Source organism: Monocercomonoides exilis (assembly GCF_001643675.1).
Source record: "Monocercomonoides exilis strain PA203 chromosome Unknown scaffold44-821271, whole genome shotgun sequence".
Classification (NCBI taxonomy): Eukaryota; Preaxostyla; order Oxymonadida; family Polymastigidae; genus Monocercomonoides; species Monocercomonoides exilis.
Window position 1 is genome coordinate 1 of NW_027150589.1, and position 26365 is coordinate 26365.

Below are 26365 nucleotides of genomic sequence, written 5' to 3' on the forward strand. Positions count from 1 at the left end.
TTCGTCAATTGTTCATAATCCTGGAAAAAAAAGCAGAAACATTACTTGTTCTCAAAGGTTTGCAAGGTATTGGAAAGAATGTCTGGACAAATGTTCTTGCTGAACTGTTGGTAGGATATTCATGTCCGAATGTCACAAAGATTGCAGAACAAACAGGACAGTTCAGCTGCATCGTCGAAGGTCAAATGCTCATTGTTCTTAACGAATTGAAGAATGTTGGTGATGATCGAACAGCTAACTTTGATGCATTGAAAAGCATAATCACCGATTCAACAATCAGAATCAATGAGAAGAATCAGCCAAGAAGAACAGCTGAGAATGTCGCTAACTTCATATTTGTGACAAATCACACATACCCAGTAAAAATTGAGATTGGTGACAGAAGATATGTTGTTTGTGATTGTAACTCAAAATATAAGAACAATCTCACATTCTTCAAGGATTTCACTAACTCTTTCGACAATGAATTCTATGAACAACTTCTTTGTTATTTCCTCAGCAAAGATCTCACCAATTTCAACACAAGAGCTATTCCAACAACAGAGGCAAAAGAAGATATCATTGCAGCATCACTTGCTGTCATCGATGTGTTCTGTCAGGAACATTGCAATAAGCTCAAAGAAGTGTGAAGATGTTCTGAAGCACTTTGTTTAAGGCCAGTTGAATACAAGAACGATCGCTCATTCTAACTGGTAATTAAAGACAGGTGTGAGAGAACACGAATAGGTAGAAGAGGAAATCAAGAGTGGTGTTATAAACTCAAGCCAGAGTATGAACAACTCCTCAAACTATGAGAAGATGAAGACGACATGGACTGTTCTGTGGAAATAAATAAAACATATTCGTTTTTTTGGAATCATTAATACACAAACAATCAAAAAGTGTGTGCACACCTTTTATATTCCACCAACGACACAATGTTGCAATCGGAAAAATGACAACACAGTCCAAACAAAACGAAGATCATCAGTATTCAAGTGAAAAACATGAATATAACCCCCAAATTTTGAGGAAAACATCAACATCAACACAAACAACATGCCATCATGATAACAGTATTGAAACGATTGACGATCCAATAAATGTGTGAAATCTGTTATATAACATGAGTTAACACTGATGACACAATTAATGCGTGTAATCTGTGAAGTCTTAACACTTATCTGTAATTTGCATAATATCAATCGCAAACTCTCAAAAAATAACGTGTTCAACTAACGATAATAACAAGTTTCCACCACCAGTTTAACAATTAACTTTCTCCATAATCTCATCTAACAACTCATCATTTTCGATAAGCTTTCTCCTCAAAATCTTGATTAAATTCTTCTGTTTTTCAGATATATGTTCGTTGTTATAGTTTGTTTCTTCTTTTTGTTTTTCCTGAAACTGTTTAATCTGTTTCTGTTGAGCAGCCTTCGCTTTTTCGACGGTTGCATTTATCTTCTTTCTTCCCATTTATCATAAAACAAAAAACTTAATCAATTATTTTTATTTGCTATTTCACTCACGCTCACTCCAGCGATAACACAACAACGCTCACACAAACACACGTTCAACATACAACTCATGTTTTTCGTCAACGATTTCGTAAACGATTCATCAACGATTTCACCACTTATTTTACCAACTTCGACACGCTATGTTCATCAAATAACAAAGCTTTCAACAAAGACCTTCAGCTAATTTTCTAGCTGGAGATATCGTATTTCAACAATAGATACATACCAAATACACGAAATCAACTCTCCCATCTTTATCGAACATCACTGCTTACACATACACATCTGCAATACCAAGTATTTTAAGCAACGATTATCAATCATTTATCTCACATTATTGCTTAGTATAACTTATTTTAAATGATAACCACAGCAGCATGGCATTAAATGATAATATTGATTGGCCTAATCTGGATGGATCTATAGTTGAAATACCATATCTCTAATATAAATTTCCAAATTTTTTTTGATAAAAAACAATCATCAAAATAAGATAATGTCTTTTTCTTTTCAAATCATTGAATTTCGCAATTTCAAAAAATAAAATACTCAATTTTTGTGAAGTCGAAATGTTTCGCTTTATTGTCTTTCATTGTGAAAATTGGTCAGCTTTCACAAATCTGATGAAAATGTTATTGCTCAAAATGCTTCAATTCAAAAAAATAAAAAATGCCGAATCTGATTTGAGCGATTCGATTTCTTTGTTTCAATTGAATAATCTGAATCAATGATATCGTTGCATTCGAAAATAATAATAACAATTTAAATCGCACATATTATTTCAAGAAAAAAGGGGAAAAAAGGAACAAAGAAAGAAACTTGTTGATTGCCTTTTGCTTCTTTGAAAGCAATTCCACGTCTTGAATTCTCGCTCCCAATAAAGAAAAACGCACAAATTGAATAAAATAAAATAAAATAAACTGCATTTTGGGCTTCACTTAAACGTGATGAAACTTGAAAACATCGCCAATACTAACTCTTGGAAGCATCGAAGCCGTTTCAATCGAAAACTGCTCCAGAGTTTGGCTTTGAAGCAAATCATCGCAGCTGAAGGGCTGTCTTGCAGCACCTGGCAATGAAAAGCAGCACGAAAGGTACGCATTCCTTGTAGATGAATCCAATAATCTGTGAAACTCTGAAAAGTCTTTGCCAAACTTTGCTGATGAAGGACGATTCCGCGACAACCTCAACACGCGTCGAATGATAATTCCATAGGTGCCAGCAAAATGGTCGGGCTCTTCTTCCTCGCCTGCTCTCGGCTGTGACTTCTTGTTCGCTTCTTCGCCATCTTCTGTTTTCGGATTTGAATTGTCCTCTCCTTCATCTGGCTTGCCAAGCTGCTTCTCCTTTCTTTCGTTTTCATCTTCCTCTTTTGCATTCTTTGTCTCATTCTTTGTCTCATGCTCTCTGCTTTGCGCTGCCAGAATGAGAAGTGCTTTCATCTTCAGCCACTTATTCGCTCTGGCAACAAACATGCTCATCATAACATCTTTCGTGGCCAACGAGGAACCAAACGATGTGCTTGATGTCGAAATCGTGCGGAATGGCAATGAATGTGTTTGTAATACCGAAGAAGAAGAAGAAGAAGAAGAAGAAGAAGAAGAAGAAGAAGAAGAAGAAGAAGAAGAAGAAGAAGAATCAGTTGTTGCAGTTGTGGATGGGCACAACGATCGCAGCAAAGGCACAAAAGGTGTCGGCGCAGCTGATGCTGTCGGAGGAGGAAGAGGTACCAACGAATTCGCAACAGTCGGCAAATGGCGCAGAAGAACAAAAGGATGAATCGAAAAGGCAAAGTGGCTGTGCTGCCTGTGTGAGGCGCATGGGACATTGGATGCATTCGATGGGTTTGCTGCGCTGGAGGATTGAGCCGCACAGCTGCTGCTTTGAAGGCTTGAAAGACTCAAAGAAGAAGAAAAAGAAGAAAGAGGAGGAAGAGGAGGAGGAGACGGAGGAGGAGAAGAAGAAGGCGCAGTCGACAATTCTGAAGAAGCTGATAAAAAGCGCGGAAATGCAGATGGGAAAGAAGGGTTGAAAAGAGGAGAAGAAGGCTGCGAAGGAGCAGGAGACGAGGAACAGTTGACAAGTTGAGAGCCAAATGGCGACGAAGGGCGCGAAAGAACATTAACAGAAGAAGAAGAAGAAATCAAAGCATTTACAGGGGGAAAAGGAAGCACAGAAGATGATGGCGATGAAGATGCAGTGGAAAAGGCAAATGCCGCTGAGCCACTCGAAAAGAGTGAAGAAGCAATCGGAGAAGAAGGAGGCGCCGCCAACGCTGTTGATGTTGTTGTTGAAATAGTTGTTGTTGAAATCGTTGTTGTTGCTGTTGCTGCTGCCATTCCGCTTCTCCTTTCACCATCAAAACACAACACACTTCCACTTCCTTTCCCCGCTGCTCTCTCCCCAAGCCCAATCACACACCCAGAACTGCCTGTCTGCTTCTCCATCAAAAACGGAACTGTTCTGAACGACTGCAAAAAGAACTCGCAAACACAATGCTGCTTCGCCAAATGCTCGTCCTCGCATTTCCTGCCAGCACCTCTGCAGCAGCCCACCATCCCATCTCCGCCCTTCTGCCCTGCTCGTACACACTCCTCCGCGCCCTCAACTCCCTCTGCCTCTCCCTTCCTGCTCATCCGCCTCACGCCACTGCCACCACAACCATTGACCTCGCTCGCTGCACCGATGACTGGAGGGAAATGGAATGAGGCTGATGAAGTGTCGAAAAACACGTGAAACGGCAAAGGGAGCAGAAAACGAGACAACGACGAGGATGAAGAAGAGGATGAAGAAGAGGATGAAAAATATGGATTTGACTGTCCTGCTGCTGATGCCCCCTGGTTCTGCTGGCTGAACGAAGAAGGCGGAGTCATCGTATGCGTCGCTGAGACAGCAGAATGTGCACTCGAAGCACTCGAATGAAACAGCTGCTGCGGGGCAGATGCAAGCACAGGCAGCGCAGATGACTCGCAATGGCTCAGAACGCCTTCTGATGGCTGAGCTGCTATCTGCACAGGAGATGAAGAAGAAGAGAAAGAAGAAGATGATGATGAAGATGATGATGACAGCATTCTTTCCTGTGCCAAAGGCGCCTCCAAATACAGCGGCGTGCCCTCGAACAGCCGCTCTGTCTGCAACGGAGTGATCAGATGTGCAGCCGGCGGGGTGAAATAAGCAGCAGACCGCCGGCTCAGCATGCTTGGCCCAGATGCTGCCCATGCTCCTGATAATGTTTCAGAGGGGAAGAGAGGTGGAGTGGAGCCACGCACAAAACTGCAAGGCGAGCCAGATGGCTTGTGGAACGGAGAGCTCTCAGCACAGCTCACCAGCGGCGACGACCCCAACGGAGAAGAAGGCACCCCCATGTTCGGAAGAGCCGGCGAAGACACATCTGCCGCAGGGTCACACGGCGAGGGAGGAGACGACAGCGCCAAAGACCAGCTGCCCTGTTGTGCCGCCTGCTGCTGCGCTGCCATCAGGCTCTTCAGCCGCTCCATCTCTGTCCTGCTCAAAGGCCATGCACGCCAGTGAATGAAAAGCGACTGCGAATGCGACACAGAAAGAGCACTGAGGACAGACAGCGATGCTCCCAGAGAGAATGCTGTGCACGGGACAAGCTGCGGGGCAAGCGCTGAACAAGAACAAGAACAACAACAAGAAGAAGATGATGATGGCGACGGTGATGGAGAAGCATTCACTGAGTGCGCCAAATGCATCGGAGACACACCCAGCGAGGAATGCTGCAGCCAGTGAGGCAAAACAGGGTGCGAACAGAGCACTGCTGGAAAAGGCGCAAACAAGTGCCTGAAAGGGAGGGCAGGGTAATACAGATGGACAGAAGGCGCCGGCGCTCTCTGCTCCTGAAACATGTCTCTCTGCCGAAGCAAATGCTGCACCCGCCCCAGCCCAACCAGCTCTCCCCCGCACACCCCAGCCGCCTCCCGCAAAAGCTTGCTGTGTGCAGCATCCCCACCCGAAGCAGCACTCTCCGATATCTTCCAACCGATGCTCCCTCCTTGCTCCTCTGCCCTCTGCCCTCCATTCAGAAACGACGGCGACACAACCAGCGAGGGCAGCTGCATGCTCCGCTGCTTCTCCACAATCCGCTCCACTTCCCCTTCCGAAAGCGATCCAGGAAACAAACCATAAAAGTCCTCTTCTCGCCCAATCGCTGCTTTGCCCACCATTTCCTGTGCTGTTCCCAGAGCATGCAGACTAATGCAGCCAGACAGACACTCTCCCCAAAACGCTCCCAACGCCAATCGAGGCAAATGTCCAGCACACACACCCCCTCCAACCAACTCAAGCACTTTCGCGTATGCCCTCACAAACTGCTGCCGAAGCGCCCAAGCATCTGTCCCAAACACAAACACCCCTCTGTCTTCCTTCAAGTGCTGTGCCTGTCTCCTTTCCTGCCCTTCTTCTCCATTCGGAGTCATCATCATCATCATCATCATCATCATCATCTCATTCTTCTTTTTCTTCTTCTTCATTCTCTCCATTCTCTCCATTTCTGCATTGCTTGTCTGCTCCGCCCCCTCTTCCCTCCCATCCTTCCCATTCATCAACTCCCGCAGCTCCCTCCCATACCATGCCTCTCCACATATCCCTCTCTCCCTCTCTCCCTTTTCTCCCCCTTGCTCCCCCTTTCCTCTCTCCTTTGTTGCTTTCCCTTTCCTCCCTTCTTCCCCCATATCCCTTCCAGAAAACCCATTCACAAAGCAAAACCCTGCTTCTGCTTCCACTTTCAGCTTTCGAACACTTTTTGCTCCTTTCCTGTCTGAAGCAGCAGCAGCAGATGATGATGATGATGATGATGATGATGTTGTTGTTGTTGATGTTGAATGGCTGCTGAGAACACAGCGCCGAGGAAGAAACGACAGAGTGTGCGGGCGTCGGACCAAAGACGACTGCCAAAAGCAGCTGAAGCGCCTGGTCGATGGCTGCTCCAAAGACACCCTCAAACAACCCTGCTCGTCTGCCTCGCTGCGCTGCGCTGAACACACACACCCAAACGCCCCCTTCTCTGAAGAGCCATCATTTCTCATCCGCCAACAGCCCATGCCTCTCGCTCCCTGTGCCATCAAAGGCTTCTGTGCTGGAAGTGTCACAAACGGCGATATCCCAACAAAATTGGTGGCCAGTGGAATAAGCGCATAATGCGTGCACAGCCCTCGCTCAGCTGACAGCGGCACAATCAGAACATAATCCTCTGTGGCACATTTCCAAACATTGAAAAGAAGAAAAAGAAAAAGAAAATTACCACAAATAAAAAAATAAGGATATAAAAATCTCACCAAAAATTACTCACAAAAGCCTTTCACGAACAAAACAAGCAGCTCGTTGGCCAATCGCCCACACCTTTCACCTTCTCGCCCAGCACCAAGTCCACCCTTGCCGATGCAAAACGGCCCAAAAACACTGGAGGAGCATTCTCTTCAGCCGACTCCCTCAAAATGCACCTTTCGAGCAGCTTGCTGCCAGCCAAAGGCCAATCCCTGCAAAGCTCATGTGTGCAGCTGCAGCAAACATCCACCCAACACAAATGCAAAGAAAGAAAATAAAAAATAATAATGTGGTGATTATTCCATTCAAACAAATTCAGCCATCATCAACCTGACAAAAAGACTGATGAAAATACAAACAAATAATTTTCTTTCTTTTTTTCCCCACATCTGCTCATTCACTTCACCCAGTTGCACATCAACATGGGCTTCCTTCAACCCCTCGCCCAATACCTTGTGTGTGTCAGCACAAACACCATCGGCGCTGCCAGCCAATGGAACATGCATTCAGACGGCACTCGCGAAACAATCTCGATCCCCTCAAACACATGCAGTCCAACACGCTCGCTCGAAACCAGCCGGAATTCGTCGTTTGTGGAGCACAGCGAATAATCTGCGTGGCATAAAAAAAGAATAAATAAAATAAATAAATCATTATTTCCAGCTCATTCGCAAAACAACGCAATTCTCAGTGCACACAGTTGTCATCTCCACCTGCTGGAAAGTATCCCTTCAGCCCAGGCTCGCTCAGCATCGACCTAATGCTCCCCTTCCAAATCACTTTCTCGCAAAACAAACGATTCTCGCAAGCAAAAGCCAAAAGCGGGTGTAGATTCGGCATCCTTTGGCTGCCATCAGAACGCACAGCCTCGGCCACACAGGGAAACTTCGCTGACGGAAATCGAAATGCAGAGTAGTCTCCAACGCTGCGCTTCGCTTCCTTTCCAATCTTTAAAGACCAGTCAAATAACTCTCATTCAGAAAAACAAACTTCTTCAACAATGCTTTCCCCAGTGAAATATATCAGCGACTTCCCCAGCACTTCCGACCAGAACTGCGCCTGCTCAACCTGAAAAAGCCCTGCATTCCCAGACAATATCAAAAACTCTTCCAACACAACTGATTGCGCTCAAACTGTCTTTTCTGCCTTCCTCCACCACAAAACTCACGGACCCCTGGTGCCGCTCCAGCATCCGGCTGAGCGTCCCGAAAAACCGCACTGTGAAGTCCTCCTCCGGCTCCCGCCACCGCGGATGCTCTGAAAATGGAAATAAGCAAACATCGCCAAATCCAAAATGCACATACGCTCCTCTTGCACGACCACCACGTCCACAACCGAGCGCTCCAGCAGCGATTCGCAGAACAGCAGCGCCTCCTGGCTCCACGCCCAGGACGTCGCGCAATTGCACTGCTGATAAAAAAGGACAAACGCCCCCTGCCCCGTTTCGCACGGGACCAGCACCGACGGCTTCTCGCAACCGCCGCTCGACACATTCACAACATGGAGGACCCGGGTCATCTCATCTTGGAATCAAAAATACAAAAGCAAAAAACAAAAAACAATCAAGAATCCATTCCCATTTTCTTTTCATCAGATTTATCCTTCCATTCATTTTTTATTTTTTTTTATTTTTATCTTTTTCCGCCACACACACAATAAATACTCATAAAACAGCAAAGAAATAAAATAACAAATAAGGCAAAAGTGATGAAAAAAATGAAGTGCTTTTTATTGAAATGCGAAGTGAGCAGGTTGTTGAGAATCTTCATTTCTTCTTCTTCTTTTTCTTCTTCACGCCCGCCAGCACCGAGCTCGATGCGCTCGATGCACTCGATGCGCTCGCTGCGTCTGCTCCTGCCTTGCCATCTGCGCTGTGCCCTGCTGCCTCCCCTGCCTCCCGCTCTCCTCGCCCATCTCCAGCCCCCTCCTTTTCCTTGTCCCTTCGCTCGGCCTCCTCCCCGTCCATCCCAATCGCATTCGCCCCAATCGCCCGCAGATCGATCGCCGACGCTGACACAATCGAATACCTCAGAAGCGGGTTGAACAGCCCCAAAGAAGGCAGAACTGCGGCAAGCGTCGGTGTGAACGGCGGACCAAGCGAAGGATAGAGCGGCCCGCTCATTGCACCAGCAGACGAAGAAGAAAAAGAAGACGAAGAGAAGGAAGAGGAGGAAGAGGAGGAAGAAAAAGAAGACGACGAGGAGGAGGATGACAACGCTGCTGACGATGTGGGCGGCGAAATCGAAGGATCGATCACACCCAATGCACACTCAAAGGACAGCAGCATGTTGTTGATCGCCATCTCTTTCTCGCTCGGAACCTGTTTGTGCTGTGCTGATGAAGAAGAGGAGGAAGAAGATGATGATGAAGGCAAGGCATCGCCTCCTTCGCCCTCCCTCTGCCACGCCATCGCCTCGTGGAACTGCACCACACGCTGCCCGTCCCCCAGCGGCAGCCCAAAGCAGATCGCCCCTTCCACCTCGTTCCTCCCCAGCTGCAGCAGCACCAGCTCCACCAGCAGCCGCGCCATCCGGAACAGCGCCCGCCGCCCTTCTTTCTTCCCCACCGCCGACTGCACCGCCTCCACCCGCCGCTTCAGCCCTGCCCCTGCCAGCACCCCTCCAGACGCCCCCGCCGACACCCCCGAAAGCACCCGCACCCGATCGTCCAGCGCCGGCTTCAGCAGCGCCAGGTGCCGGCTCACCGTCTTCACAACTGCGCTGTTCTCAGACGCCGTCAGAGGCGCCCGCCGGTCGGCTGCGTCGCACACATCCGGCAGCCGCAGGCACAGCGTGAAGAAGTCGTTGCGCTGGCACGCCTCCAGCACAGACGCAAACGACGGCAGACAGCAGCCCGACAGCCGGTATGCATCCCGGAAGATCCGCAGCGACAGCGCCTGCGGCGTCTGCGGATAGCACACACACAGAAGAGACTCCAGCTCCGAGTACGTGATTCCTCTGCACACTGCCCCTGGCGATGACGATGATGATGTTGTTGATGCTGATGATGATGAAGTCGATGAATCGCCACTGCATATCGCATCATACAGCGCCTTCATCGCCTCCTTCCGCTTCGCTGCCTCCGCCCGGTAGTAGTTCAGCAGAAACCCCAGAAACACTGACGCGTCCGCCTCCCCCTTCTCCGACTGCAGCCCCTCAAACTCCCCAAAAAACATCTTGATCTTCTTCTCCGACGCCCCTTCAAGCACCGTGTTGATGCACTTCCGGCACATCCGGAACGACACCATCAGGAAGTTCTCGCTCTCCTCCATCGGCTGCTGCGGCAGCACCCCTTCAAACAGCACCGTGTAGCAGTACAGGAAGAACGACAGCTCGTCTCCCGTGAACTCCTCCCGCACAAACTTCCCAAACAGCCACACCTCCGCAAAGTCCTTCCGGAACAGCTCCACCCCGTACACCATCGCCCACCGCGCCGCCTCGCTCTTCTTCTGCGCCGTGTGCTTCTCCCCCAGCCACATGTACACAAAGTCCCCAAACCCCTGCCTCCCTGCCCCAGCCCCAGCCCCTGCCCCCGCCCCTCCCCACCCGGCACTGCCCCCGCCCACGTCTGCCGCAATCTTGTCTCCGTATATCCCCCGGATCGTCGACAGCGTCCACACCAGCGATGGCTGCAGCCCCGTCTTCAGCGGCGTCAGCAGCCGCTCCATCGGCACAGACGACCGCCGCGTGGGCGGCATCCGAAGCACATGCGCCGTTTCGTACGCCACCTGCCCCAGCGACCCTGACACTGCGCTCATCAGCCGCTCCATCGCTGTCTGCCCCGCCGGCAAAGGCACCCCGCCTGCCCCTGGCTGCCCTGCCCCCGTTCCACCACGCGAAGTCACTGGCCACTCCGACTCTTCCCGGTCTCGGCTGTCTGTCGTCTGCTCAAGAAGCATGTACAGCCGCTGCACAACAGTCGCCTTCCCTGCCCCTGCCTCTGCCCCAGCTGGCATCCAGTCCTCCCGCTCTCTCTTCGCATCCTCGTGCGGCGACAGCGGAATCCCATACACCGCACTCGCATCTCTTTCTTCTGCCTTTTCCCCCTCCCCTGCCTCCTCGTATTCTCCCCCTCCGCTCCTGCTCCTCCTCCTCCTCCTCCCCGCCCCATCCCTCCCTCTCCCCCCTTTCTCCTCTGCCCCGCCTTCCCTGCCCCCGCCAATCTCCCCCCGCAGCACCTGCTCCTCCAGCTCCCGAACCTGAACAACCAGCCGCTCCACCTTCTCTTCATACGACGCCTTCATTTTCTTCTGCTCCTGCTTCTTTTGCGCAAGCGCCGTCTGCTGCTTCTCAATCACCTCCTTGAACAGCGCCTTCTGCTCGCTTATCGTCTGCTCCTGCACTTTCGACAGCGCCATAAGCATCTTCGTTTCCTTCTCCATCTTGTTCATCTTCTGCCTCACACTCGCATCCACTCCTCCTTCACCACCTCCTCCACCACCACCATTGGCCCCAGCACTGTTCTTCTCTGATCTCTCGCTGATCAATGATCTCGTTCCCTCGCTTCCGCCACCACCTCCTCCTCCACCTCCTCCTCCCCCGCCGCTGTTTGCTTCGCCCACAACACTCACCCCGCTCCCCACTTTCACAACAACCCCCTTCCCGCTCGGGTCTGGCCCAACCACCACAGCGCTGCCATCCCCGATGCTCGCTGCAAACTTCTCCTGGCACTTTTCGCACAGCCCCGACGGCAGGATCAACGACGCCGAAGACGGAATCACCCCACCCCCTGCAGACGACAACGAAGAAGGCGTGGCAAGCGGCACCCCTGCCCCTGCTCCAGAACCTGCCCCTGCCCCTGCTCCCTCGCCGTCCTCGCTCACCACCCCGCCCTGCTGCGTCCGCCGCTTCTTCTCCTTCTCAATCCCCACATCAATCAGCGCTGCCTTCTCCTTCATCGCCACCAGCTGCTCCTGCAGCTCCTTCACCTCTGCATTGTACTTCTCGCTCAGCTCCAGGATCTTCCTCTCCCGCATCCGGATGATCTTGTCCTTCTCCTGCAGCTGCTCCGCCAGCCCGCTCGTCCGCTTCGAGATCCGCTCGTCGTCCCGGATCTTCTGCAGCAGCATGTTGAACTCCGAGTACCGCTTCTCCATCTCCTGCTTCGCCTCCTCGTGCTGCTCCTTCAGCTCCCGGATCTGCCGCCCCAGCCCCTCCTTCTCCCCCGCCAGCTCCGCCACCTGCGCCTCGTACTTCATGCACGTCTCGCTCAGCATCTGCGCTGCATTCGCCTTCGTCCTCTCCAGGTCTTCCTCCTTGTTCCTCAGCTCTTCCCGCAGCCGCTCTTCCCGCGCTGCCCCCGCCTCTTGCTCCTTCCACAGCGCCCCATACACACGCGCATACTCCACCCGGATCCGGTGCAGCAGCTCTCCTTCCTCGCTGCACCGCAGCCCCAGCATCTCTCCCACATCTCCAAGCGTCACATCAATGCACATCTGGTTGTGCATAATCTGCTCCCCCGCCCCCAGCCGGTCCATCTCCTTCGCCGCCATCATCTCTTCAAACCGCTCCCCCAGCCGCCTCACCCCTTCCCTCGTGTACGTCACCAGCGGCCCTCGCGACTCTCTCCACATATTCCCCTCCATCGGCATAAAATAGCTCCCCCGTCGCTCCATCGCCCCAAACGTTATTTTCCTCGATGCCAGCAGCCTCGCCCGGCTCATGAAGTAGTCGCTGTCGTCAATCTGCGACGGCGGGTTCCTGAAAAAAAAACACCAAACAAAATTCAAACACATTTCTTTCCATCGTCCAAAGGAACTGCCACACAAATCGCCAGTCCTGTCTTCCTCCATCCCGCGTGGCTCCTCAAAGGCCAGCCCTGCAACAGCTGGTGCAGCACAAAAACCCCCACGCCCGCAGAAGACAGCCAACTCGTCAAAAACAAAACAACAAATACCCAAAGCACACACTTGTGTCAATCGCATCCCCTCTCCGGATGGGGGTCAACGATCGATCCAGCAACTTCGTCTGCCCGCCCGCAGCCCCAGAAGCGCGCTTCGCTGTGCTCGAAGGCTGGAACGGCGTCGAGCGCAATTGCGTGCTTCCGCCCCCAAACGGCGACCCGGCGCGCTTTATCTGCGATGGCAGTGCAGTAGGTGTTAACTTCTTTCCGTAGTCCATGAGCACGCAAAACACATAAAGCTCAGAAACAGAGCGAAAACAGCAAACAAGAAAGCGAACAAAAAAATGTTGGAACACTCAACCATTTTGACAACTCTTCAAATGACCCGGCACTGCTGCTATCCAATTGCATATGTTATTTATGTGACAGAAATATTATCATTTTTGTTATACTCACTTGTATTCGTGAGATTTTTGGAGAAAACATCATGAAGATGAAAAAAAATATTCACAAAAAAAAATATTTTTTTTGCTCAAAAATGTGAAATAATCTTAATACAAAAGTGCAGGTGTGCGAAATGAGCACGAAGCAAGTGCAATCAAAAAAACGTTGACATGGCAAAAGAAAAGTGCTTGCAATGAAATTGCAAGGATGATTCCCAAAACAGGCAAGACTCATTCAAAAGACACATCACAAAGAGATGGAGAGATAACAGATCCATCCGACGAAGCAAAAACAAACAAACTGAAATAAAATGGAATGATAATTTGTTGCGAGAATAAATCACTTATTCTTTTTGTCCGCTTGTCAATTGCAACCTGCTTTGCTTTTGCATTGAAAATATCTTCAACTTCTCAAAGACTCCTTCTTTTCCTTAACTTTCACAACTTTCTCGCATCTTTGAATAAGTTGATGAGCAAATAGAAATCCATTTCCTCTTCCAAAACGATGCTGATGAACGATGATCCAGAAAAGTTCGAAAGAATTGTTTCAATGGAATCTTCTTCCATTCTTTTCTTTCGTAATCATCAATGCTGCCTGTTCTCCTCTTCAATAATGTTCCAATCTAAAAACAGCCTTCAATCTGATTTTTCTTCTTCATTTTCCCTTCTTCCTTTCTCCAAAAGAAATCTTCCAGCAAATAGAATGCGTCAGGTATTTCTCAAATAACTTCCATTGCCCTAAAACATGAGAAAATAAAAATTAAAAATTCAATTTTCGTGAAAAGATTCGAATAAAACAGAGTCTGTCGCATACCAATTGCAAATAGAATCCCTTCCTTGCAACCTCTTTGCATTAACAAAATATGTCCATTTTCACTCATTTTTCCTTTTGTCCTTTTTTCTTTGAATTGAAATTCCATCTCTATCTGCAAGAAAATCACATCAAAAACCCAACCCAAATGCTCAAATAACCTTGTTCCATGCATCCCATCCCTTTTGCCAAAAGTGTCCATTTCGGCCAATCGAGGCAAAAACAATCATTTCTTTCAAAACATCAAAAATCTCTTCAAATAAAAATATCACAAAAATTCCACCAAAAGACATACATTTATATGTGGTGCAGGATTACAAAACTTTCAGCACTCACACCTCTTCCATTCTTCTGTGAAACCAATTTTCACAACATTCATTTCTTTCCCAATTGCCTTTTCTCATGAAAACACAGCCATCAAAATTATATGCTCTAAATAATGTGTTGTTCCATCTCAGAGGCAGATATCGCTGGATGGAGAGTGACGGCTGAAATATCAGAACATCAACAAAAATGGATGAATCATTCTCTATTATTCATCGGATCATAAATTAATGTTGAAAAATAAACAAAGGAGAATATTTATTTTGATATAACAACATGATATTCAACAAAAGTTGAATGTAATTTTTTGTTGAAGTGCCCATATTAGTCTGTGAAAGAAAAAAGAAAAGAAAGCAGTTGGAGAGGCATGGTATTGGGGCTGTCAGGAATATTATATTGTGTGTGGATAATTAGCGTGGGGTGCGTGTGCAAGGGTGCCACAAGTGATGGAGCAGGATTTGTTGAGGAATCAGCGAAAGAAGGAGAATTGGATTGTGCTAAAGGCACATGGTCAGAGAAGGCTCAAAACAACAAAATTGGAGATGACAATTTATTTGACACGCATGTTGAAGGAAAAGAAGGTGGAGCGAGAGAAACCTGGAAAGAGGCGATAACAATGAAGAAATGCACAAAACGGTGGAATGGGAGAAGTGGAGAGATTGGGAAAGTTCGAAAATGGGGTTTTTGTGAAGAGTGGAAAATGTGGGGAAAGGAGGGTGTGTGTGGTGGGAGTGGGGTTGAGGGAAGTGTTGTTGTGGTCAATTCATCACTGAAACTGAATTCATTGGGATTGAGGGAAAGAGGTGAGGAGAGTGTGCTCAGGGCATCGGATGGAAGTTCTGTTGAGGTGAGTGGCTGTGTGATTGGAGTTGAGAGAGAGACATCGCCCTTTGATTTTTGTGGGAGCTGTGGATTGTTCACCAACATTTCCCTCAGATCGTCTTCAACTTCGTCTTCAACCTCGACTGAACAGATATTTCCTCCACTTTTCTCTTCAAAAGCAGTGGAAGGGGAGATTTCAGAGAAATGCCACATTTCTGTTTGTTCTTCTCATTTCTCTTCTTTTTGTGTGTCTTCAGCTCCATTCATCTCATCGCACTTTGTTTTTCTTTCCCAATTAGAATTCTTCAACATCTCCACAAATCCACAGAAAACAAGACAACTGGCTGAAAGGCTGAGCCAAACCTCGTTTCTGATGAGTGGATGTGAATTTGTGTCGGTGTGGGATGTTTATGATGGGGGCATTGTCCCTTCACTCAACAGCCCCTCATCTTCATTGGCTGCCTCAAACACCTCATTTGTCAGATGCTATCGGTCTCAGAATGTTGCAGTCAATGGGAGTGAAGGGAATCCATCGAAACCAGGGAGACAGCAGATAGCAGACAATGGGGCGAATTCGTTCACTTGGTGTGTGTGGAATGGGTCAAGTACAACTGGGACAAGTTATTCTTATTCAGATGGGACATCGAGTGGAGGGGCGATTAATATGTATAACAAGACATCAGGAACACTTTCAGTGAAATTTTGTTCATTCAACAACTGCACTGCATATTATGCTGGGGGAGGAATTATGTGCCGTTCTCTCAATTCCATCAAAATCGAAAACAGCTCATTCAATTCTTGCACAGCTCAAAAAGATTATGGAGGAGGGATGTATGTTAATTCGATTTCGTCATGTGTCAGGATCAGTGGTTGCGAGTTCCAGAAATGCAAAGCAAGTGGTTATGGAGGAGGGCTTTTTCTTTATAATTTTAATGTTTCTGGATCTTCCTGCATTGGAACAGAAAATGGGAAAGGGGAGAGTGCTTGTGTGTTTGAGTGCTCGTTCACTTCATGTACACTTTCGAGTACTGGCGGAGGAGGGATGTATTGCTCATGTGTTACAGCTGCATTCAAAATGAGAAGTGTACAGTTCATTTCGTGTCGTGTAGTAGCTTGGGGAGGAGGATTGGATTTTTATGCGGGTCAATCAACAGCTCCAAGCAACAATCTTTATTTTTATTTTCTCTTCTTCCATGATTGCAGATGCACAACCACTTCCACTCCATATGGTCATGATGTTTGTTTTCGAGATCTATACAATCTCTTTTCATCGAACAATCCGTTCTATGAATCTTTTACAACAAACAGCAATGAAAGCAGATTATGTTATACATACACACAATCAGGCAGTTGGAAATATCAGCATACAGAAAAGATGAATTGGCAAAGTTACATGAAGGAGCGATATGTTGGGGTGAGTGGAAGTGATGCGAGCAATCTGTGTGGGATGAGTGAGTCTGCACCTTGCAAAACCGTGGGGCATGCAGTGGGGTCGAGCATGGCGCAGCTGAGCTCGACAATCACAGTGCTGGGTGGGAAGCATGTGAGTGAAAATTCAACAATCAATGTTGGGGAAAAGACGATTTCTGTTGTTGGGAGAGGGAAGGCAGTGAGTGTGATTGGGACGAATTCTCTTTCGACCTCTTCGACAACGCTGTTTAGCATATCTACTGGTCAACTGGAGGTGGGGCATGTGGGAATCGACCACAACGCGGCAAGAAGCCCATCGCCGAGTGTGTTTGTGGTGTCACTGGGAAGCGGGACTCTTTTGCTGGAGGATGTGGTGATCGACTCTTCGACATCAGGTGGGAATGGAATGATGAAGTGTGTGTTTGAAGTGACGCTGAAGCAATTGAAGACAATTGATGTGGAGATAAAAAATATGAAAATGAGTCAATCGCTATTTGCAGAACCATCATCAACAGGATCTTCATCAGGAGAAAGTGTTTTGGCGAATGTGACAATTCGGAATGTGAATCGGATAGGAGGAGATGGAGTGGTTTTGGCAAAGAGTGTGAGGGGAGGGGAGACATTTGTGGTGTGGAACACAACAATGGAAGGGTGTGAGTGTGTGAATGGGAATGGAGGGGGGATAAAGGTTGAGTTGGAAGCGCCTTCAAGCAAAACTCGGATTGGAACATCAACATCGCACAGCGGAGGGACAACGAAATTCAACAAAACGAAGTGCAGTGGATATGGAGGAGGTGTGATGCTGTGGCTGGCAAATAATTCATTTGATTTTGCAATAACATCAGTGAGTTTTGTTGGTTGCAGTGCAACATTGGGAGGGAAAGATGTGTTTGTGAATGGGAGCAGACTGGTGAGCGGGACAATAACAACCACAAAACTAAATGTTGGACACAATTCATCTGTTTATGATGAGCTGATGGGATATGATCGGAATGAGGGAGAGATGGGAATATTCCCATTGAATGTGTTTTTGGAGACATTTTCAGGAGCAGCACATGTGGGGAAGGGGGTGAATGGGTATGGAGGATATGACTCATGGTTTTGTGGGTTTGGGTATTTTCCATGCAAAACGATCGCGTTTGCTTCGCAGAACAGATTCAGTTCATCAAAGAAGAATATAACGTTGGATTCAGGGTTTGAGCTGGGAGAAGTTCTATCGATGGCCGGGTCATATGAATGGGAGGTGTATTGCACAATCAACAAGACGAATGTGAATGTGAGAGTGCCGAGTGGAATGACATCTTCATGTTTGATAAATATTCAGAGGGCAAGCTCAATAAAGAACATTGCATTCCAAATTCCATTTCTGTTGTCAAGTGCAACATCGCTCATTGTTTTGACAAGCTCATCACTCACGCTCACAGATTGCTCAGTTGCTCATTCATCAGAGAGCATATCGAGTGTGGCCTTTGGATACAGCATTGTGAATGTGCAAGGTGGGAGTCTGAATATGGAACGATTTGCGATTGAGGAAGGGCTGACATTCGATGATCACTCGGCCATTGAATTTTGTGAAGGAATGATGAGTGTGATATGTTCAGGATGCAATATCAGTGGAGTTGTGAAGAATGAGGGAGATGGAGGATGGATGAAAGGAACAGTTGGAGGGAGTGGAACGTTGACAGTTGATGGATGCAATGTGAATGGGTGCAGTTGTGTTGGTGGAAATGGGGGAGGAATATATGTTGGATTGAAGGGAAATGGGAAAGTGGTTGTGAATGGAACGAGTGTGATTGATGGGAATAAGGCAGAGAATAATGGAGGGAATGGAGGGAGAGGAGGAGGGATGTTTGTGTTGATGGAGAGCGAGGGATGTGGACTGACAATTGGGCATGATGCTGAGTTTTCGAAAGTGAATGGGAATGTGGCAGAATATGGGAAGGATGTGTTTGTTGATTGTGGGAGTGGAGTGTTTTTGGAGTCAAAAGTGAATACCAGTTCATTTGCATTTTTTGACACAAACACAATTCCATCAGATGTATTGAAACTGAGTGGGAGTGAAAATGGGGATGAAAGTGGAGTGATTCCACTGTTTGTGTTTTTGTGCACAATGGGTACAAAAGTGATTGTTGATGGGAGTGGAGGAAATGGGAAGGATAACAACCATTGTGGATTTGAGACATTCAGGTGTTTGACAGTTGATTATTGTGCGAATTCAAGAATGAGCAGCACTGTGAATGAAATAGAGATTGCCTCATCTTCATCAATAACCAAGGAAATAGCAGGACCATCATTTGGTGTGAGTATTTCAGGCAGAATAGTGTCATCCGATGGAGAGAGGATACAGGTGAATGTGAGTGATGGAGGATCAGACACACAAGACTGGCTCGTTGGATGTTCGAGTTCACTGACAATGAGGAGACTTTCATTTGTTGTGAAAGGACAGTTGAAATCAAGAAGAAGTGCATTCATTCACTCAACATCAACACTCAGTGTGACGAACTGTTCAGTCTCATTTGAGGGCGGGGCATTCACAGATGGAAAGATAGGATACAGCATCATTGAGATGACAGGAGGGAATCTGATTGTTGATGGATTTGTGATGGAAAGTGGAGTGACGCTGAAGATGAATGGGAAATCACCAATCACAATGACAAGTGGAGTGAAATTGGAGATTTTGAATAGCAGAGTGAGTGGAGTGGAAGTGGAAGTTGCAGGTGGAAGTGGAGGAGGAGGATGCTTGAATGTTGGGATGGGCGCTAATGGGAATGTGAAAATTGAAGAATCTAATTTGTCCTCGACATGCTCAGGTGGAAGTGGAATGAAAGGAGGAGGGATGATGATATCAGTTGGAAGCGGAGGAACATTGAGGGTGAAAGGAGTGAACATATCAGGATGTGAAGTGCCATCAGAGGATGATGAGAATGGAGGGAGAGGAATGGGAGGAGGGATGTTTGCTGAACTTGCCAATCAAATGGGATCATTTTCATTGGAGAGCATGACATTTAGCGGGTGCAATGCATGGAAAGGGAAGAATTTGTTTGTGGAAGCACAGGATTTGACAACTGTTATCAACAGCACATCAATTGGATTCAATCCAGAAATTGGAATTAAAGTTGCAGACTTGAATGAACTTTGTGGAAGAGAAAGAGGTGAGGCAGAGCTGATTGTTCCACTTGTTGTGTTTCTTCGAACATTTTCATCAACAGCATATGTGAGTGGGAGAAAACAAGGAAGTGAATTCAGGCTGTGTGGATATGAAGATTTCCCATGCAAAGGAATTGGGAATGTTGGAGAAGTTCAGTTTCCGAGTTCAAAGAGAGTGATCAGACTGACAAGCACATTTTCATTTGTTGAAGAAGTGAAGTTGGATGAACAATCATATGAGATTGATTCGAGCAACAAAGATGTTGGATTGAAAGTTGGAGGAACAGGAACAAAAACACAAGAAGCATTGGTGATGAACAGTGTTTCATCAACATTGACAGGGATATTATTTGAATTGGGAGGATCGATTTGGGAACATACATCATTTGTTCATTCTTCAGGAGGCACATTGAGATTTGCTGATTGTGGGATAAAGATGGGAAATGGAGTGGATTCTGCGAATTATGTGTTTGTGAGTGCGAGTGGAGGGGCATTATCCATTTCAGATTTCAGTATGACTCATGTGAAATTTGGAATGAATCCATTCATTGTTATTAATGGAAATGGAGAGGCTTCGATTGGAGATTCGTTGCTTGAGAGTGTGGAAACAACAAATATGAAGGGATTGATTGAGTATTCGTCTTCATCGAGTCCATTGACGATCGGGAATGTGACAGCACAAGAATGTGTGATGGGAGGAAAAGGACTGATATGGGATGAAAATGGAAAGAAGCTGGGGATGAGGAATTGCACGATTATGAAGACTCACAGTTTGGAGGGAAATGGGAGTGTTGTGAGTGGAGAAGTTGGGGATGGATGTGTTATTGAGGTGAATGATGTTGTGATTGAAGGATGTGGAACATTGAAGGGATGTGGAGGAGGGATGAGCGTGATACTGAAGGGAACAGGAGAAATGCGTTTGGGGAAGAGTGGAGTGGTGACATCGTTTGAGAAATGTTCAGCTGGAGGTGAGGGATCAATTGGGGGATATGGGGGAGGAGTGAATTTGGATTTGAGTGACGATTGCGTGAATAACTTTGTGTTGACAACATTGATATTCAAAGGCAATGTTGCTGCCGAGGGAAGGGATTTGTTCATTTCTTGCAAGAAACTGAATGAAACAGTGACGAAGGAGAGGTTTGGATTTGAATACAAATATGAAAATGGAGAAGGAGAATGGATGGAAGTTGATATGAAAGGGGTTGACAGAGAGCATTTTGTGGAGAGTGTTGATCTTGGGTTGTTTCTTGTTGAAATGAAGGGAATGGATGTGTGTGTGTCGAAGGAGGGGTATGACACATTGGGATGTGGGAGTGAAGCATATCCATGCGAATCGATGTGGAGTGGAATAAGCCACATTGACAGAAGTGAGACAGAAGGAGAAAGGAAAGTGAAAGTGAGGGATGAAGGGACAATTGAAGATGTTTATTCATTCACAGATGCACTTGTGATTGATGGATGTGTGAATGAAGGAGATGAAACCAAACACAAGCCTATTCAGTTTAATGAAAGGATCAAAGGGAATTCTGCATCATCATCTTCATCTGTTATTTCATCAACAGTATCACTCAGCTTGTTATCTTTGAAGTTACAAATTCCAAGTCAATTTGAGCCAAATATGAATTCACTGATCTCATCGAGTGGGGTTCTTCAACTCGAAAGCTGTTTATTTAGCATCCAATCATCAACGACCATTCAATACTCATTGATATCCACAATAAGTGGAAGTTGCATATTGAAAGGATGTAGTCTGACAGATTTTTCATTTTCCATTTCACCACTGGTAATGGCTTCTTCTGTTTTGTTCGAAAACAGCAACTTTTCAAACATTAGGAACACTGGAAGTGGTGAAGAAGGAGGCGTTGCAAAAGTGATATTGCAAGGGAATGAAGATTTAGTTATTAAATCAACAAATGCATCATCGTGTTCACTTTCATCAGGCAATGGAAAAGGAGGATTTCTGTATTTGGATTGCCAAAATTGTTTGAATGAGAAGCCATTTGTTTTTGATGCTGACGTAACTTTTAAGAATAACAATGCAGCCATTGGAAAGAACATGTTCATTTTGGGAAATGATTTTAATTCTTCTGTGACAAATGATTCATTCCACTTCAATTACTTGCCCATGATAAATGAAAAAACTCTGTTTGTGGGGAGTGATGATTTTCATTCAAACAAAGATTTATTCATGTTTCTGATTCCATACAGCTCAACTGAGATATTTATCTCATCGAGTGGATTTGATGTGGCGCGTTGTGGAAGTGAAGAAGAGCCTTGCTTCACAATGTGGAAAGGGATGGAAAACGTGAAACAGGAGGTTGGAAAGAAAACAATTCAGATTGAAGGATCAACTATCATTCAAGATTCATTCAATGTATCCAATTATCAGATCAAAAAGGGTGTGAAGATGGGAGAAGAGAATGTGAAAGCAACTTTGAATTTTGAAAATGCAATTGGAGATCAACTGGAATATTTCATGGGAAATGATATTCATCTTGAATTGACCAACATTCAACTGAAACTGACATCTGGATTTGACAATTCAGCCAAAACAATTATTTCAAACAGAAAAGGTGAGTTGGTGATAACTGGATGCTCATTCTATTCAGAGATTGGTGTTAATAATGGATTTGATTGTGTGTTTGTGGATGCGATTGGAGGCAGTGTGGAAGTGAATGATTTGTCGATTGAATCGTGCAATGTTGGAAACAGTATATTTACCATTCATGATTCTGGAGTTTCTTGCCATTTTGTGAATGTTCGAGTGGATTCGTTAAATGAAAGCAGAGAATGTCTTCTTCTGATCAAAGGAACTGAATCAACAACAAAGATAAATGAAAAATGTGTTAATATTGAGATTGATAATTCATCATTTTCAGGAGTGAAGAGAAGTGACAATGGAGCGAGCATTTTGGAATCAAAGAGTGAGAATAAGATTTGTTTGGTTGTGAATTCGAGCAACATCACAGAAGACAAGGCAGAAACAAGTGAAAAAGGAGGGGCAATATTCTTCACATTGGGCGCATCAGGATCAATGAAGATGATTAAGTCCGAAGTCAGTCAATGCAGCTGCAGTGTTAGTTCAGGAAAAGGTGGAGGGGTGAATCTGGTTACAAAAGAAAGAGGGGATTTGAATTTCACATTTATGGGAATGAAATTCAGTGCAAACACAGCAAAAGTGGGAAATGATATTTTCATTGAATGTTTCAACATCACATCTCAGATCAATGAAAGCCAATTTCAGTTTGATCTTCGAGAGAATCATTATTCACAAATTAATGCAATCTATGGAATTGATAGTTGTGAACACAAAGAAGATACAAATCTGATTGATTTTGTGACGATTTATCAGAGTGATACAATCATTGTGAGCAGCTTGAATGGATCGAATGACAGACTATGTGGAACAAACACACTTCCATGTGATTCAATTGATCAAGGATTGATTCATCTAACTTCAGAGCTGATTAGTCAAATTCTCGTGATAGAAGAGAGTGTGATTGGAGAAGAAATAAATCTGGAGGAGATGAGTCTGAGTTCGAAGAGCAGAGAGATGTGTGAAGTTGAAGTGAAATCAAGTATTGAAAAAACAAGAGGGGCATTGATGACAACAATGGGAACAGTTTCATTGCTGAGAGTGAATTTCGTGTTTGATTCGAATTTCATCTCTTCACATGAATCACTGATATCACCCGAAGGAGGAATTCTTGAAGTGATGAATTGTTCATTCACAACAAAACAATCGGCTAGAGAAGGAAGTATAGAATTAGCAAACATTCCATTTCACATCATTAATACGGCAGAAGGAGAATTACAAGTTGATGGATGCACAATATCAAATTTCACTCTTCAAAAATCTTCAATATATCTATCATCATCACTTCCAGCAGTGATTGATTCATTAACGATTTGCAATTTAACTGTTTCAAAATCACTATTGGACATTAATGAATGTGGTCAATTAACAATCAAGGATTTCAATACAGAAAATATCACAGTTGAAGGAAATGAAGAATCATTGATTTCTTGCTTTTCAATGAAAAAGACAATGCAATTGACAAATTGCACAATGGGTGGAGTCAGTGCAAAGACAACAAAAGGGAAATTGATGAAAGTGGAGAGTTGTTTGGATGTGAAAATGGACAGTTGTGTTTTTGATGGGAGTTCAAAAGAAAGAAACGAGAAGAATTTGAATGAAGGGGAAGAGATGTGCAGATGGTCAGGATCTCTTGTGGATGTTGTGAAGAGTTCTATGGTGATGAAAGACACAACAATCTCGAATTCACCAGAGGGTGCAATAACAACAAGTGGAGGAAATGTGAAAATTGAAGCAGGGAATTTCTCAAACAATAATCCATCAATTGATGGATATCCATCATTGAGAAGAAATATCATCTGTTCAGATTCAGGAGTGTTGAATGTGGTGAGTTTGAAAGGAGGAGATGGAGTTTTTCCAAATTCATCACTTTGGATGTCGAATAAAGGATGCAATTTTGAAGGGATTGCTTCAGAAAGGGATTCATCATTCTTCATTCCTGTTCTGGAGAGTGTAGAAGTAAAAGAAGAGACAGATAGAATGAGGCTGACATTCAAAGGATTGCTTCTTATTCCATGCAATTTGTCATTCTCAGTTGTGAAGAGGAAAGGTGAAGAGAAAGAGATTGAAAAACATGATTTTGATTCAAATGGATTCTTGTCAGAAAGAGAAGTCGAAGGGAGAATAGCAAAGGATCTAATCAGCAATAATGGAGATGATGTTGAAGTGAGCGTGCATATTTTATTTGGAAACGCAAAATCTCCTTCATCAACAAATTCATTCATTTTGAAGAATTACAGCGAAGCAAAGACAAATGGAGATGAAAGGATTGTTGAAGGAGGAAAAGAAGGGAAATCATATTGGTTGTTGATTGTGATTGTGCTTGTTGTAATTCTGCTGATTGTTCTGATTGTGTCAATTGTTCTGGCTGTTCGATGGAGAAAAGCAAAGAAAGAGAACAAAGATCTGAGAAAGATTGTGAATGATAACATCAAGAAGGATCCGAAGGCGTTTGAGATGGTGACAATGGAGATGTCACCAGAGGCGCAGTGGAGGAGTGAAGAGATGAATAATGAAGAGAATGCAAAGAAGAGGGTGTTTGTGAAGACAATGGTGCATTCGGAGTCAGAAGAGTATTTGCTGAGTGAGAGTGGATCGACAGAATATATTCTTGGAAAGGATTCAGACAAGATTCCTGAATGGGCACTGGAGAAAGAAGAAGAAGAAGAGATAAGGAAGAGATCACCATCACCATCCGTCTCATCCATTTCATCCACAGACACAGAAACAACATTTGTTCGTGGAGAAGATCTGTGTCCAACAACCTCATCGATGTCGAATCTGGTGGATGCAATTGCCTGTTCAACTCCACATGAGAAGCTGATTGTGGATTTGAGGGATTCGCTGTTCATGTTGTTGCATGGGCTGAACAAGACAAAGGAGATGGCGATAGGCACATTGAAGGAAAGAGAGCAGACAGCAGCAGAAGTGCTGCTGCTGGTGGCGAATCTGGCGCTCCACTCGTTTGACGAGATGGAAGTTCAACTTCAATCACTTATCAATCTGAGTCCGCACATTGTTCTGTTTTCGGAGCACATGGTGATCTGCATTGCACTCCACTCAGACTGTTCGTCAGATGATGACTCAGATTCTTCATCCATTTCTTCATCAACATTTGTGACATCTGCCAGTGATGATGATGATGATAGTGACTCTCTTCCCTCATCAGCGTTTGAGGATGAGCCCGACAACTGGAATGAGTGTTTGAGATGGAAGGCGCCAGAGTTGCAGATGAAGAGGAAGATGGGAGCAACAAAGAGCTCAGTTGTGTTTTCGATGGGGATGATGCTGTGGGAGATTCTGACAGTGGAGATTCCGTTTGGGGAGTATTCAGCAGAGGTGGCGGGGCAGAAGATTGTGAATGGGGAGAGGCCGGAGATGGAGAAGGTGGCGGGGTCGTCATTTGGCGGGGTTGTGAAGGGGTGTGTGGCGTGTGCGCCTGGAGACCGGTGTGGGCTGGGGGAGCTGAGGCGAGAGCTGGCGGCGAGGCGCGGGCCAGAGGCGATGATGGTGACAGCATCGGATGCGCTTTGCCTGGTGGATGGGTCGGTGATCAGGCGAGACAAAAGCGGGGATGAGATTGTGTCGAGCAGCTATTTGAAAGGGGAAGAGAGAGGGATGGCGTGAATGGACGGATAATAAAAAAGAAATGGAAATGGAGAGAAAAAGAGAAAGAAACGAAACGTTGGAGGGTTTGAACGATGGGGGTGGAGAAAGTTGAATTGGAAATGAATGTCTGGAAGATCAAGGTGAGTGAAATATGTGAAATTTTTGTTGTTTTATTGTTTTTGTTGGGTTGTATGTGAGTGAGTGAATTTTTTTTTTTTTGAATGGAATAATTCCTTCGTTTTTTGTTTTCTGTTTTCTGTTTGAAGTGTTTGATTTGCATTTGCATTTGTCTTTCATTCACATTCATCTTTCTGTTCACTTTCGAATGGAACATTTGAAGCCTCTGGTGTGTGCCAATGAACAGTTGGTGCACATATCTGTATGTATGTGTATGTATTGGTGTGTATATGTATTTGGCTGTGCTGTGATATACTTTTGCAATATTTATCTTTTCATCATTTTTGGAGCTTCTGTTTGGTCTTCTTCACAACAAAGAAGATATACGTGTTTTCTTTTCTTTTCTTTTTTAGTTATTTTGTCATTTCAAAGGAATGTTATTGGGAATGAATAAAAG

The 26365-nt window shown here is 45.5% G+C and overlaps 5 protein-coding genes across 5 annotated transcripts; 2 read left to right on the plus strand and 3 right to left on the minus strand.

The window, feature by feature from the left end:
- Positions 1 to 185: 185 nt before the first annotated feature.
- Positions 186 to 629, plus strand: MONOS_16641 (putative Poxvirus D5 protein; the record flags this gene model as incomplete). Its single annotated transcript, XM_067869536.1, has 1 exon — positions 186 to 629. One exon carries the CDS (start codon positions 186 to 188, stop codon positions 627 to 629), a length of 444 nt encoding a protein of 147 aa, XP_067721854.1.
- A 1426-nt stretch (positions 630 to 2055) lies between these two features.
- MONOS_15720 (uncharacterized protein) lies at positions 2056 to 7980 on the minus strand (the record flags this gene model as incomplete). Its single annotated transcript, XM_067868613.1, has 6 exons — positions 2056 to 6714; positions 6864 to 7021; positions 7241 to 7400; positions 7487 to 7736; positions 7779 to 7867; positions 7923 to 7980. The coding sequence occupies 6 exons, from the start codon at positions 7978 to 7980 to the stop codon at positions 2441 to 2443; spliced, it is 4989 nt and encodes a 1662-aa protein (XP_067721855.1). The 3' UTR covers positions 2056 to 2440.
- A 573-nt stretch (positions 7981 to 8553) lies between these two features.
- Positions 8554 to 12907, minus strand: MONOS_13651 (uncharacterized protein; the record flags this gene model as incomplete). Its single annotated transcript, XM_067866373.1, has 3 exons — positions 8554 to 12487; positions 12554 to 12614; positions 12697 to 12907. The coding sequence occupies 3 exons, from the start codon at positions 12905 to 12907 to the stop codon at positions 8554 to 8556; spliced, it is 4206 nt and encodes a 1401-aa protein (XP_067721856.1).
- An 820-nt stretch (positions 12908 to 13727) lies between these two features.
- On the minus strand, positions 13728 to 14085 carry MONOS_13650 (uncharacterized protein; the record flags this gene model as incomplete). Its single annotated transcript, XM_067866372.1, has 2 exons — positions 13728 to 13810; positions 13887 to 14085. 2 exons carry the CDS (start codon positions 14083 to 14085, stop codon positions 13728 to 13730), a joined length of 282 nt encoding a protein of 93 aa, XP_067721857.1.
- Positions 14086 to 14574: 489 nt separating this feature from the next.
- On the plus strand, positions 14575 to 25809 carry MONOS_13649 (uncharacterized protein; the record flags this gene model as incomplete). The annotated part of the gene is made up of 1 exon (XM_067866370.1): positions 14575 to 25809. One exon carries the CDS (start codon positions 14575 to 14577, stop codon positions 25807 to 25809), a length of 11235 nt encoding a protein of 3744 aa, XP_067721858.1.
- Between the last annotated feature and the right edge of the window lie 556 nt (positions 25810 to 26365).